This window comes from Asterias rubens, chromosome 7, assembly GCF_902459465.1.
Source record: "Asterias rubens chromosome 7, eAstRub1.3, whole genome shotgun sequence".
Taxonomy (NCBI): Eukaryota; Metazoa; Echinodermata; class Asteroidea; order Forcipulatida; family Asteriidae; genus Asterias; species Asterias rubens.
In genome coordinates this window covers 20,920,297-20,936,043 of record NC_047068.1, presented here as the reverse complement: position 1 = coordinate 20,936,043, position 15,747 = coordinate 20,920,297, and the positions used below count along the sequence as shown (strand labels likewise).

At 38.9% G+C, this 15,747-nt stretch overlaps 1 protein-coding gene across 1 annotated transcript in view; it reads left to right on the top strand.

Annotated features, from left to right (window-relative positions):
* The first annotated feature begins 3,249 nt into the window (after positions 1 to 3,249).
* LOC117292708 (formin-like protein 3) overlaps positions 3,250 to 15,747 on the top strand; it is a 45,890-nt gene continuing 33,392 nt past the window's right edge. Inside the window, exon 1 of the mRNA XM_033774851.1 lies at positions 3,250 to 3,361. Coding sequence (XP_033630742.1) covers positions 3,331 to 3,361 — 31 coding nt within the window. The 5' untranslated portion in view covers positions 3,250 to 3,330. The remainder of the gene's footprint in view (positions 3,362 to 15,747) is intronic.

The following is a 15,747-nucleotide window of genomic DNA, read 5'->3' as shown; positions in this document are numbered from 1 at the left end:
TTGACAGCCCCCCCCCCCCCCCCATAAGTAAAGCACTTATAACATTGCCATTATTAGTCAGGACATATCCAGCTATAATACTAATAACTGTATGGCCTTGGGTAAGCTTACAAAAGAAACCACTCCAGCATTTGTTGTATTCTTGTGCATTTCCCGCCCAGTATTGTGCTTTCTTGTTCAATATCCACTGAGTGGTTCAAAAGTGCTTGTCATGTTCTGTGTTTGGTCATGGAGGAATAAGAACATGGTTCAATGAATATTTATTATTAGTCTTGTATGTACAAGTTTAGAAGTGTCAACAATGCTAGTGCAGAAATTTAAGACATGTCGGCACGAGCCTGTGTGCTCAGAAGGCATAGAGCAAGCCTTGATAGGCGAAGTCACATCTTTTATGATAATGTGATGAAAATTGAATTGAGTGATTTTTTAAGTGCAGGAATACAACACGCTGATATCAAAAAGATATTATATTATCCTCTCTCTACTCACAGGGAATGCACACCCAGGATTTATGATGCGAGTAAACACCGTAAGGAAAGGGATCAGATATAGCGTGTTGGTAAACGGCTGCAGAGGGGTTGAGTCCGTTATTCCTCCCCGAGGGCTGTTGCTGTAGCTCTGGTCAACCGTCATTGGACTGTTTCGGACTCCGTAGGATTCTTGCTCTGAAGTGCAGGTAAGTGCATCATCGATTACTCGCTTAGAGCATCCTTTTTTCTCAATTTGTCCATCATTGCTCCATGCTCCACACAAGTTAGATTTGTGTTGACTAGAACTGACAATTGTTCTACAGCAAGGAAAGTTTAAGTACCACGTTTGTGCCCATGTTTGGCTGAAACACATCATCTAGCTTATGGGCACACTGTCCCCCTATTCTCCATGGATTACAGCTTGGGGAGGCCCGGGACCCGTGTTTTACCCCATGGTTACACCTAACACACTTTCACACTGTCACTATTTCACGGGGTTCCGGTTGCACGTTTTAAGTATACCCCGGGGTTTTACCGCTTACCCCTACTCCGATATTCCCCTGGGTATGCCCATTTGCCGGGGCAGACATAGTGCAGACCGGGGGCGAAAAGGCCATCCGTTATGCCCCGGGAATTGAGTAGTGTGAACATTATGTAAATGAACCATGCTCTGATGAGTGCGTTTGACAAGACCCGAAACGAATTCCAGTTGTACTGTTGCCGATTCCTATTTTCGTTTTTAACTATAAATTAATTTTTATGTAATTTTTTGTTATGTCCTATGTGGAATCTTTAAATGAATTATCTTGGCAAAGTAAATTGTTTTTGAATGTTTATTTTGACTGTGCTCATGTACTTTGTTATAAGGCAACCTATAACTGCATGCCCAGTGGTTCTGCCAAAAAAGAACCAACTACTTCCTTTTCAGCCCATCAAACCTTAAACACATTTCTAAATATGGCTGAACCGCGGCCTTTTGTTCATGGTAAAATGTTACCGATTTTAAGATAAAGTATAGGCTGGGATAACATAGTATACACAGGTTTTTAAACACAATGGAAAAACTCTCAATTTTAAGACGGAAGTTCAGATTTTGAAGCTACTTTTGACCCATTCATACTTGTGCTAATCACACAGTCAAATAACTATGTAAAACAACTCAATCATGTTACTGAAATTCAGATGTGGTTCAATGTGCCAGGTCAGGCAATAACTATTAGCCCTGACCGTTCCCAACCCTTCAAAATAACACTGAAAGAATATACACATAACTAAATAAACAAGATTTGAAAAGATTAAATGAAAAAGCCTGGTGCTCAGGCTGAAACATTAAATAATAAAAAAAAAAATTAACAATTAAACACAAATAAGGGAGCGCTTTAAATTTAAAATCTGATGAATGCAATGTGGAAGATACAATCACACGCACACAATAACACAGTCAAATATGTTTCCAAACGCTCGAACAAAAACAAAAAACATTAAAAAAAAATGTAAGATTTCACTTTAAAACTCGAGGAGTTGAACGCGGGCTTCGGAATCAAAACAATCCTGTGTCTTTATTATAGGGTCTCATTGTCAATTTATACATGAACCCTCACTTCCTACCGGATCTCGCCATGAATAGGCCACCATAATGACATTAGGGCCCCTTTAATTTATTACTTCCCTTTGGTTTGTATTCGTATACACTCCTCATCAATTATATCAAATTTATTTGGCTGTTATTCAATTTGTTCGCCCATGACCTCTGGTTTGGTATGTACGTGTGTATGGCCGGTCCGGTATGCTAATAATATAACTTGGCGTTAATTTAACACAGGTTCGTGTATAAAATGTCCGTGCGTTTTGATGAGATCTAAGAAAGATGGAAGTACCTTGTAGTCTCAAATAGAGAGGTTGTCACGTATTTAACCCTGCTGCCACCATCTTGGTCGTGTTCCCTGTATCGGGTAATAGTAATGAATTTTTATGCGCATAGTAGTAAAATGAACCAGATTAGTTTTCCCTTCAGTCTCGGTTTGATTACATCAATCGGCATAGTATTTGTTACAATAATTGCTGCCCTCGATCACGTCCACGTTTTTGAACAGCGCCACCATGTAACTATTTAAATTTTGTCTTCGTAATTGGGGCCCGGTTGATGACAACATTTCAATGGTGTTCTAAGTTAATTTGTTTAAGTTAATGGTCTTCGAAAGAAAATTGAAATAGCAGATAATGAAAAACGCATGTTAATGACAAACAATTATTCCGGAAAGAAATGCTGCAACATGACTATTTCACCCCAAAATGGTTTATGACATGACTCTTAAGTCAATCTGCAATTTGTGTGTGAACTAAATGGATATTATATTGAAACTAACTAATTGCATTCAAGTAAAAGATATGATCTAAATCCAACTCTTGCATGTACCCACCCCCCCCCCCCAATCACCACCCTGATTATACCCACTTCCAAAGTACCCTTTGTTAATACAAGTCTGAATATTCAATTGCAACCGTGATATTCGTCTGTAGACCATAAAGTGCGACTTGTAATAAGACTATCAAGATGTATTGACGCTAATCTATTAATTAATGTTGAAAGTTGGCTGCCGTACAAAAATGAAAGTACTTTCCCTTGAAATTATCTCAACGCGCGTGCGTAGCAGCTATCTTTTTCTGCACCACCTGTTCGCGCAAACATGCAATCTCATTTGCATATCCTACAGTTCCGTGCATTACAAACTAGTGCGTTAATGTATGTCATAACATGACCACAATAACCGGCAGGTAGATGTAGGTATCGGGCATTATGTGGCCGTGGGATCTCCCCTATACAGATAATATGTGATTTGTAGCAAGTATTGGATATGTCATGTATAGAAAGAAGTCCAACTCATTTCACGGTAAGAGTAGAATTTCTTGTGATTTTGAGTCAATATTTTGTTGTCAATTTATTGTGTTTGATCTGACATCAATATATTTTGTTTGGATGTGTACAGACCGTCTGTGTTGTTTTATTATCTTGAACACAATACAAATGCTGGTTTTGATTTATGCTTGTATGTAGGACACACAGTAATTAATGGTAATTTTTATGGGCTGATTTTTTTTCTCGCAGAGTAATTTTACATGTTTGAGGTCGTTACACTTTCATCGTTCTATTCACTAACTTCTAAACATGCAGCAGTCGTTGCATTACATTATGTGCAAGGATAATGGTTGCCATTGTTTTTTTTCCAGAGGGCCAATTGTACACACATAAAACTGCAATTTGAAATTTGAGAACGGCAATTTAAAAAATGCTTAGGCCGATATTGAATCATGGAGTCTCTTAATTTGTAATTACAAAAATCACAGGATACCTTTTGATTTCAAGATGTCACGATGGTGATTGGTACCACGGGTATGTATACATACTACACAGTCTATCCCTAACCTTTACATTGCCGATATACTACGATTATTGGAGTTAAAATAACAGCAGGCAGCTGCCATAATAGCAGATTTTATCTTAGTATTTTGAATCAGACATCTGTCTCAATGTCACTACATAATAATTCAATATTCGCTCTTGTCATAGAGCAAGCGCATTTAAAGGCACTTATTTTCCATTGCCTTCATATATAAAGGCACTGGACACCTTTGGTAATTGTAAAAGACAAGTATTCTCACTTGGTGTATCCCAACACGCATAAATTAACAAATCTGTCAACATTTGGACTCAATTGGCCATTAAAGTTGCAAGAGAAGGATGAAATAAAAAACACCATTGTTGCTTTACTTCATGTGTTTTCACATGCATTAATGAAAGGTCTTGCAGATGAAGTCTTTTGTTATTTGAGTGAGAAATAACCTCTTTCTCAAAAACTACGCTACTTTAGAGGGAGCCTTTTTCTCACAATGTTTTATAATAACAACTAAACAAATATCAACATCATTTTGAGGTTTACCAATAGTGTCCTGTGGCTTTAACTTCAATGTCTACACTAACAGTAGCCTGCGAGCAAGCTATACGCATAATGTAGTTATCAAGCAAGACTTGATGTCCTTGACAATTTTCCCCCGTGACGCCTTATAAGATAATTGTAAAGACGTTTAGCTTAGAGACGACATATTTTGTTTAATTCGTTTCAAACCGAGGCTTTGGGGCACACAGTCTGGTGCCATTTTGATGTGTTTAGTATCGGTATTCATTGTGAGGATACTTGGGACGTATATTTGTTTTCACCTGCATATTTTTTTAAACTATTATTAAATAGCATGTAACATCACTGAAAACCCATGTCGTGTTTTTTCTGCGCTGCTTTTTTGAAGGTCAAGTACCGTGTCTATTATAAATAATTATCATTTAATAATAGACAACTTCTAGCATTATTTCATCCCTCGTTCGTTCTCATTTGGATGAGAATAGTTTTCTGTTACTTAATAATGAAAACCCTTCGAACTTGAAGAATTGACATTGAACAACGCCCTCTATTAAACACCATGTTCAGTTTAATGTTCATAATATTCACTGGGCACAAGGAAATGAGCGAAAGGAAAAAATACTAACAATAGAACAAGCTTCACAATTTAGTTTCAAGTTTATATATATCACCAATGGAACAATTCTTCCAATATTAAAAATATAACCCAGAATATGAAAACAGCTATGCGTAATTGTATAATAATGTTATTTAATCAAGAAGATGCCCTATATATGCGTCTAGTACACAAGTATTTGATTAATTCATCCCATCCCAAAGAGTGACGTCATTTCGTGACGTCAATCGGGTTCGGGTTTCTCTTTCTTTGCACGTCTTCAAGGTGTAAGATGAGAGTAAATTATCAAAGTGGTATTGGAGGTAACTTTAAACGTTGATTTAATACTCAATGCACATCGTTATCCCTGATGTAAATTATTTGTGTAGACAGATTGCAATTTAAAAGCACATACGCAGTAAAAGGATTTTTTTGTAGCCTATAATAAAAATATTTGTATTTCCGTGTTTGTAGCTTATGGAAATCATTATGAACAACTTCAATGACATTGGATATAGTTCTTTTAAAAATGTGTAAGATGAACAAGATCAAAATGGTTATACAATGTTATAACATATACTTTGCTGTTAGAATCACGATTTACTTTATTGTTAACTTATTGGAATACTTTTAACCATCACTGATCAATTTTGTTTACATTTTCAAAAGTTAGTATGATTGCTTCAACTTGAAGGGCTGGGTTGTCAAAATGAGTAAAGTACAACATTTCAAAGATTTCAGACACCCGTGAATCTACATGCAGTTGCCAAGTTTGAATGTTTACTTACGAACTATGACTATTTAAATAACAACCTCAATTAGGTAAACATTTGTCCAAAGTGCATGCTGCTGGTCTAAATATAGGATAACGCAAAGCTGTTCTGTTTGCAAGGAACAAAGAGGAACAAATGCATAGAACAAACAACTTATATTGTTTTAACAAACCAAATCATATGATTTTAGTTTGAAAAAGGAAGTCATGCTGGACGCATGGGCAGGAAATGTGTTTGATCCCCTTTCATTGTCAAAATCAAATACATATTTGGGTCCCAACGTCGGAAACATCAGAAAAAAATATCCATGGGCCTATTTATACACACTAAAAACTCCCGGGTCAGAAATTGACCCGGATTATGGCACCGTTGGGCGTAAGCCATTTCTGAGTCACGCTGACCTTGAATTTGTGTCATATTGACCCGAAACGGGTCAAACTTTCCTAGAACTTGATTCTAAATCCCATTTTAACCCCTTTCCGGGTCAGCCTGGGTCAAGTGACATGAGACCCCGAGCTCGGAGCACCACTATGCTGTTTGTAGTCAATACACTGTTAACTCTACTAAGTACAAGGTAGGACAAGATATCCAGCCGCTGCAGTGTACCGTAATTTTTCTTTAACCAAAACATTGTAGATAGTTAGCCCAAAACATACCTGTATGCTTCTTTTTTGAAAAGGCAAGGGCAGTCGCACCAATGCATTTTCTCATTGGTAAGGGCACCCTATGAGGATACTTTAAATTTATCTTTGAGCATTTCAGTGGCACATAGGCAATGACAAGGGGCATGAAGGCAGTTGCCTTCGTTGCCTCTAATTATGTGAAGTAAGGCCTATCAGGACTGTATAATTCTTACAAAAACCGATGTTATCGCGTTACACTTTAAATCCTTAGCCTATTCCCATCTCATCAGGCTTTTATTTCCATCAATTTGTATGTTACACGGGTCATGTTTTTAAAGATCTTCAATCATTGTACTGAATATAGGAGATCTGTAGTCTTACCAAGTTGCCATTATTAGGCTGTTTCGCGGTACATGTCCTATCCAATTTCCATCGTCCATTGCGTGTTTCTTTGCGTTAAAGATTCGCTGCCGTTCATGGTTATGCAGGTTAGGTAAACCGGCAATGGAAACAATGAGTACAAGTTGGCTGGGATTTCTCTCTCAGAGGATCTCAAAAATAGTCCTTGGCAAATAAACACTATAATTGCTTTGTTTTATCACATCTTTTTAAACCATTTTGAGAGCGTTCTGGTCGCGTGCGTATCCTTAAAAAACAACTCATTGTGATGATGCTCACTATGTCAATTGTTTGTGTGGTCACACTTCTCATCTTATACGGTCTGCTTGCATATGATTTCACCTTTCACTTAATACAGGTTTTATAATAATAGGTGATCATTTCTCTATGGTTTAATCATCTTCCAAAAACAAGCAACATGGCATCCTAATAGGCATGTCATGTATAAAGCTGCGTCTTTAACGCTTGACACTGAAGTGTTTTTCATCCTTGCACATCTCACATCCCGAGTGCAGCTCAAACAACAGGAACCCGACTAAATTGAACGTCAATTGCCAAGGTCACGTGATTGGATGGACTCTATAATACCCGTAATCAGATTCGTATGCTAGACTACAACGGTCGCAGGGTGGCAATGTTGCTACATCATTGTTTGTGGGTTCCTTGCCAAAAAACATTTGGATTCGCTCCATTCGGAAGCTATATAAAGGGTAAAACTTACTATAAATAAACAGCATCAGCATCAGTTGAGTGCAAAATGATATTTTAATATATAAAAAAATACGCGAAAATACTCAGAAGTCTCCTCACAGCTTTTTAAACTAGACTGCAACGGTTGCAGGATGGCAATGTCAATACGTCACTGTCTGCAGGTCCTTTGCCATTAATATTTGGATTCGTTCCATTAGGAAACTGTAAGGGTGTACCCAATGTAATCTCCGAAAGCATACAGTGCAAAATGCTAAATCTTAAAATACATGAAAATACTTAGAAGTCTGACTACTTTTTAAGGTAAAGGGAAAATTATCCATTTACCCTTAAAGGGTGCACCCACAAATAATCTCTCATAGCATAAGTGTGAATTTCTTAATATTAAAGAATACACAACAAATATTTAGAAGTCTCTCAGCTTTTAAAAGTAAGGGGCCGGACATTTCTAGTTGACATATGAACTTTTATCCTCTGCTGAAGTTGACGGGGAGTCTCAGTGCCCGCCTGATTATTATATCTCCTAATTAAAGGGAAGGTACACGTTTGGTAATTGTCTAAGACCAGTCTTCTCACTTGGTGTATCCCATCATATGCATAAAATGCCTGTGAAAATTTGGGCTCAATCGGTCATCGAAGTTGCGAGAAAATGATGAAAGAAAAAACACCCTTGTTGGACGAATTTGTGTGCTTTCAGATAGGAATAAAAGACTTCTAGCTAGAAGTCTTTTATTATTTTAGTGAGAAATTACCTCTTTCTCAAAAACTACATTACTTCAGGGGGAGTCGTTTCCCACAATGTTTTATACTATCAACAGCTCTCCAATGCTCGTTACCAAGTCAGTTTTTAAGTTTATATTTGTTTTGAGTAATTACCAAACGTGTACCTTCCCTTTAAAGCATACCTGCACTTGTGCAATTTTTTCAAAACGTCCTAACATCAATCTTGGAAAATGTCCCTAAACAAACACCTCTCGGCAAACTATCAACCAGAATGTATCAAGTTGGATGTCAACAACCTCCAATTCACACTTGGAATTTTGTTTACACTTACACTGCATCCCTTTTTGGGGGCTCTCGAATCTGTCTAAATAAGAATATTTTGAGGCTCTACAATATATTGATGAGGCCGACGCTCGGTTTTCTCCAGGGTGCACCCGTAAGGAATATCTCCTTATGTTTTATTATGTTCCATGAATTATATTTAGTAGACTTGCCGCTAAGCTCCTGTCTTGCCCTTTTCCTCCTTCCATGTTTTGGTGATCAGGGCTGATGAAGCAAAAAAAAATGCTTAAGCACGAAAATAGCTTGCTTGTTTACACACGTTACTGGCCAAAATTCAATACCACATACATTGCTTGTGACTGGTATTTAGCTGTTGTTTACTTAACATAAGAATTGAGTTGAGTCTTGGCCGGTAATCTGATTTTACTAAGCAAGGTTTGTTTTGCTTAAGCACAATTTTATGCTTAAGCAGCTCTTTGAAATTGGGCCAAGGTGATTAGCTGAGAAACAGGTTGTTTGATTTTCTGTACGGGGGGAGTGCCCTGCGAATCTCAGCAGACGATGCTGTTTGTAGTTAAGTGAGCTCTCAGGTTGAAATAATATCAGTAAATCTTTCGATGATTAATTATCCCGGACTTTTTGTAAAACGACACTGATATACTGTATTGGCCTACTTCCTGTTCAACTCGTGTAAAAAACAAATATTTGATGTGATGGAAAATGTCTTCCCAGCTAAGAATGGATACATTTTTGGCGTTAATTTTGTGAGAATGTAATATCTGGCTATAAGAATATTTGTAAGTTAGCATTCGACAGGTCCATAGAGAAATGCATCACACTGCGGGAACTTCCCCGATATTTCCTACGTCACCTGCTTAAACAAATATTGGGCGTGTTGTGTTTTGGACAATGTGCTTTATTAGCCCATAAATACTCACATATATTGCAAACATTGGTTTAAGGTTCTTTATCGGAGGTGACTCATCGCTTGTGTACCCTTCACCCTCATAAGCCCTGATAAAAATGGGTGAGGACTTTTTACAACACATTTTTGAGTTGGTAGTGTAACCCTCAAGGTTGTTCGATGGGTGGAGTGTGGTTTAAGGTGAACCTCTGGAAGCTAGCTCCGATGAAAAGGGTGAAGACATTTTTACAACACACTTTTAGTGCACTCCTTCAAGGTTGTTGGATGGGCGGGGTGGGGGTTTAAGGTGTAACTGTTGAAGCTAGCCCGACGCTCTCAAAGTTGACCCGGGGAAGGGTCCGCGTGGGATTTCTGAGTCAAGCACCAACCGTTTTTTTTTCTTGTCATCGTGCCGTGTAATCCGGAGGTCATTAGTTCAAGTCCAACTCAAGTCATTTTGTTTTTGTTCAACCCCCCCCCCCTAAAAACAAACTAAAAAAAACAAACGTTAAACGTATAAATCACTGTTCTTGAACTTTGATATTCACAGACAGAACAGCTCCCTTTTTGTGATAACAGATAGTACAGGTTAACTATTGTTGTTTTGTCTTTGTGTATAATCAAAGGAAATTAGAAGTCACAAATTCAGCATTGTTGTTTCCCTTTGTGTTTCAAAAGGCAATCAGTATAGATTTTGCATTTGGCAAGGATTGAAATGGATCACGGAAGCGATTGATTTGATAACCAGAATCCAATTATGCTCACTCAATGTTGTCTCGATGGTTATTAGTACACATTGAATTGACAACGAGGAAAAAAAGGGTCCCGGCTCAACTGATTTCCTGCCGTTGAAATCACATGGGAGTACGGGTGGTTGGAAGGTTTGAACCGCATCACGGATTCGGGTAAAACCTGGCCGTGACATTGAGCGTCTATTAAAGGCAGTGGACACTATTGGATAACTACTCAAAATAATTTTTAGGGTAAAAAACTACTTGATACAAGTAATGGAGAGCTGTTGATAGTATACAACATTGTGAGAAACGGCTCCCTCTGAGGTAACGTTGTTTCCGAGAAAGAAGTAATTTTCCACTAATTTGATTTCGAGACCTTCAGATTTAGAATTTGAGGTCTCGAAATCAACATCTGAAAGCACTCGACTTCGTGTAACATGGGTGTTTTTTCTTTCATTATATTATCTCGCAACTTCGACGACCAATTGAGCTCAAGTTTTCACAGGTTTGTTATTTTATGCATTAGTTGAGATCCAACAAGTGAGAAGTCTTTGACAATTACATAGTGTCAAAGACCAGTATCCTCACTTGGTGTATCCCGACATACGCATAAAATAACAAATCTGTTAACATTATGACTCAATCGGTCATCGAAGTTGCATGAGAATGATGAAGGGAAAAAACACCCTTAGTGCACAAAATAATGTGTGTGTGCGTTCAGATGCCTGAGAAAGGTAAGGGTTGGGTCTTTTAATGTTTGAGTGGAAATTACCTCTTTCTAAAAAAAACTACGTTACTTCAGAGGGAGCCTTTTCTCACATTGCTTTATACTATACCAACCGCTCTCCATTGCTCGTTTGCATGCTAACAATTTTGAGTAATAACCAATAATGTCCAGTGCCTATAGTGCCTTTAAACCGAGCAGGAAGCCTCGGAGCAGTTGGCGTCACCCTTGCTCTATGGAGTCACTCGTCTGAAAATCAGAAATTGTGGATTTTTGTTTGTTTTTCATCTTCTCCATTTCAATAAGGACTAAACCGATGAGGAAGCGATCAGTATGTGGAAGCCGGATTAAATACCACGTCCTCTCAAACCAATTCGCCTGAAAATTAAGTACAAGGACGTAGCCTTGGTGCACGACGTTCTCTATGGTGGTACCATACGCTCAAAGCTAACACACGTCGCGACTATGGAGAAGTGGAGCGGGGATCACAAGTTGAGTGATGATAGTGCACAACGGCTTGCACCAAGACCACCAAGGATGAGGACGATGTGGAGCAATTCTACCTATAGTTCTTACTTGGTACTATAGTTCTTAACGGGACTTACTTGTCAGAGGAGATCTCACGTAATCTTCGAAATTTAGAGACAGATATCAGACCTGTAAACTTCGTTTTGAAAGGGCAAGGGCACCAAGGCCTGTTCTCCTTTGGTGAAGGGCACCTCATGAGGAGAGTGTTAACTTCCACTGGAGCATTTCAATTGCACCAAGGCATATAGGGCAATGGGGCAAGCGCCTTCGTTGCCTCCGTAAAACCGTGAAGTATCCAGCCTGCATGCTTCTTTTTTAAGGGCAAGGGCACCGAAGCAGTTTCTCCTCTGCAATATCCCCAGAGACTTTTTCTCATCCTTCTCCACGGGGAGTGTTTCCCGAAACTTCCGGTGTCTTCCTTCCTTCCTCCGTGCCAAAATCCCTCAAAAATCGAGACAATTATTACGAACATCTGCGAAGGGGTTTCAGTCATCCGCGGATGTAAGGGACTGCACCTCCCCCTTCTTCTGGCGACGTTTACCGGCGTTGATCTCCTGGGTGTACTTTGCTTCAGTCCCTCATCTTCGTACTTTAAGTTGTGGTGACGAGTATTTTTTGTATTGGCCTTAGGGAGTCATAGCCTTATATGTTGCTTACCGATGGTGTATATTTTGAAGTCATTGGCCGTACCGACGTTGGCTGGCAGTGAGTGTGTATCATTACATTGGGCTCATCGATTGCAACAACCACGGTGTAAGACGTTACACTCGCAGTGTTTATACTCTACATGTCATTATGAAGCATCCAGTGCGAATTAAAACCCGACATGTAAATACGTTTAATCTGTCAGTAGGTGTTTACAGGTTGATATTATTATCAACTTTATAATTTCCTCGGGAAAAGTCATTAAATGATTTGTGAAAATCCATTTAATGTAGTGCTCATTATCATTAGTCGTAAGGACAGAGGAGGAAAGTATTGTACACATCCAACATCGGAAACTAAATTACTTATTGGTGAAGACAACTTCAACGAGTATGTCGAAACGTAGAGACGTCAAGAAATATCTACAACTGCCTTTCAAATTGCACTCAGCTAACCACACGGTTGAAACATGGTTGAACACACCGACTGTCCATAAACCCCACCCAGTGTACCTTTATGGCTGTATGCTGAGTGAACATCAACAACTCAAGTTCGGTTCTTGCATATGTACTTCCTGCTACTTTTGACGTCACATGGGTGTTTTCGCAGCGAATGTTTCGTAGGAGTTGAACATAAGCTAACTGACGCAAATTATTCGTTGCGAATTTAAATTTATATCGCATTCACGGTTACTTTTGCAACAAGTTTAATTACTGATTCTGTTGCGAACTGATTTTGTTTCTGGCGTTGGAATTTTCTCAACGACATTATTATCGAGTTACAGGGGGAAAAGTGTCAATACCTACGATATCATGAACAGCGGACTAAGAACTTTGAAACTTCTCTTATTTGAAAAGGGAGCCAATGGTCAAAGAACGAGTTTAATGTTATATGATTTGATGGCAGTGACGTTATAGAGATTGCCAGTAGCGCTTAATACGTCACCCTTGTATATGGCTTTAATTGTTCGTCCTGGACGGCACTGTTGATGTGGATTTCCTGGTCTGGAGGCTCAGCCCAGGGGCATATCAGCCAAACCCACAATGGGAAGGATCAAAGTTTGATATTACTGGTAACTCCATGTGCAGCAGCCAAACATCTCTGGCAATAACACGCTTAAGACGTGACGCATCACAAGCCGGAAATAAAGTGTGAAATAAAAACAATCTGTCGACTGGGATGTCTTTTCCCTTTATGGAATTATACATAATTGAGAACCGATACTTGATTTCTCATTGTAAAACCTGACATCGGCAAATCAGTGTTTCTCGATACTTTGGTTTGTTTGGTATTGATGCATCGGTGGAGACTTCATGTACTGTGATCTATTCTATTTCGGATTTATAAATTGGAGCCATGGCTGGGAAGAAAACGAGCAGACTTGTTGTGATGAATAAACAAGGCGGGTCCCTGTCGAGTCTGAGCGTGGAGCGGGAACTACTGAAAGAGGGTGCCGCCCTAACGCGTCGACACACGGCCGGACTTTTATCTGGAAGGAGCTTCGAGTCCGTGGTGAGTCCGAGCGCTTACTCGGGCTACGATGATACTTTTGAAAATGGTCCTTTATACGAGCACTTTCTGCCCAGATCTCCGGCCTCGCGTACTTCAAGCGAGGGAGAATCCGGAGGAGTAGGGGTGTATGAAGGGCAGGGATTTGGCGAGTATGGCGACGTCATGGTGCCTGATCCCGGAGGGGGTGGTGGGTACTCAGATGAACGCAACCGAAGTGTTCGGTATGGTTCGTCTAGAAATGGAACGAGAAGTGAGTATTTACATGTAATTGCCTCGTTTACAAAAAACATTGGGTCAGAAATTACCGGTCCGGTCTCTTGCCGGGGGGGGGGGGGGCATTTCTCAGCAGTACTGACGTCAGTATGGAGTCCGAGCCACTGATACTTTTACATGGCATTTTGGCATTTTAACATTATATATACATGAATAACCTTTATCGTTTAATTGCCATTTCAATCACCATTGTCATTGTCAATGCGTTTGGGAACACTGATTTGCAATCGGAGGCATTCGACAAAAATGTAGCTGATCACTGTTTTCTCCAACAAGCCCCTTTTTCCCTGGGAAGGGCACGATATATACATGATATCAGAATGCTTATTATAAAATTTAGAAAATGTCAGTCATATCGGCCACAGAAACTTGTTTGAAAGCCTTTATCTTTTCATCCCCCAGTAATTCCCAGATAACCCCCCCCCCTCCTCACCTGAGTTGATACAAAGAAGTGACCAGCGAAATTTAAAATGAAAGTACTTTAGCTCAGGCCTTATACTTCTTTGAGTCACTTGTAAATTTCTACTGGGGCATTTTAGGGTCATTGCTTCGGTGTCCTTGAAATGCCACAGTAGAAATTTACAACTTCTTGATATCGTGCCCTTTTGGTTTTACCAAGGAGAACATGCCTTGGTGCCCTTGCCCTTTCAAAAACAAAGTATACATGCCTATCTGCTGCACTTACCAAACCATAGTTGGTGGCCTGACGATTCGAGCAGAGTCTCCTCAAAGGACTAAATGAGGAAAATCTACGCTAGAGTCGAAACGTCAGGCCATTTTGATATTTTAGTAACAATTTCGTTACATCAGCAAATATATGAAACATAGTTCCTTTTCAATTTGATGTTTCAATAGTTCACTTAAACCTCAAAGAACGTATGTTTATCTGTTCAATCATGGATGAAACACAAACGCTGCAAATCAATTGTTCAACACGTTGCTGAACATTCCCCTGGATAATTTAGTCTGTTTGTATGCGAACTTTTGTTGAACTGTTTACGTGTAAATTTATTGCGTGGGATAACTAAAATCACAGCAATTGGATATGTCTATAGTTATGGTATAGTTTTAGATGCTCGTCCTTAAACCTGTTTTCATAGGACACCACATGAAACATAAATCAGCTGAATCGAAATTTAAATCTCGCTGTTTTATTTCTATTATTATAAAAGTACAATCCTACTGCTATATTGGCAAGGGAGAAAATGATACTGTGTGGACTTGTGTAGTGTTTTAAGTCCCTTGCATTGTGTGGCATTTTTTAGCTCTCAGGTCTACACTAACTTCTGAGGTAGCGTTAAAAGACAGTCATGGTCACATGAAGAGTGGATGACCTTCCACTAATATGCATGCTATGAGGGCATCTTATTTTATTTAAAGACAACAACAACAAGCACTGATGACGTCAGAAGGATAATCCTCTCCGTAAAATGCGTTGTTCAAAAATACAGAAGGAAGAAACGTCACAACAAAACACCAACAACACCAGTACCTCTCATTCGGTGTCTTTATCCTTGGATAAACTACACTGAATTTACAAGAATTGTGCACAACGGAAATATTAACAAGTACAGTGACCAACAAAATAGTTTTGTTTCGTTTGTGTGTCATCAACGTAACAAAACAAAGTTAATGTTGTTAGCCTTTGCGATAGCTTTCAAAAAAGACTCTACCGCTATAGGGGCGAAATGTCAGGCCATTAGCTTATTTTCTTGATTTTGTTTCTTTTTATCATGAAGTTATGATTATACCCGTTCTTCAACAAGAACAATGTCAGCAAGATCATACATCAAATAACACACACTAATAAGAGACTCTAATTAATACTGCTGTTATATAAAACGCACACCGAGTTACAGGAAGTAATATAGAAATATATATATAAACAAATTAATAACAATCAAATAGATAATAACATATATATATCATAGAGCTCTATG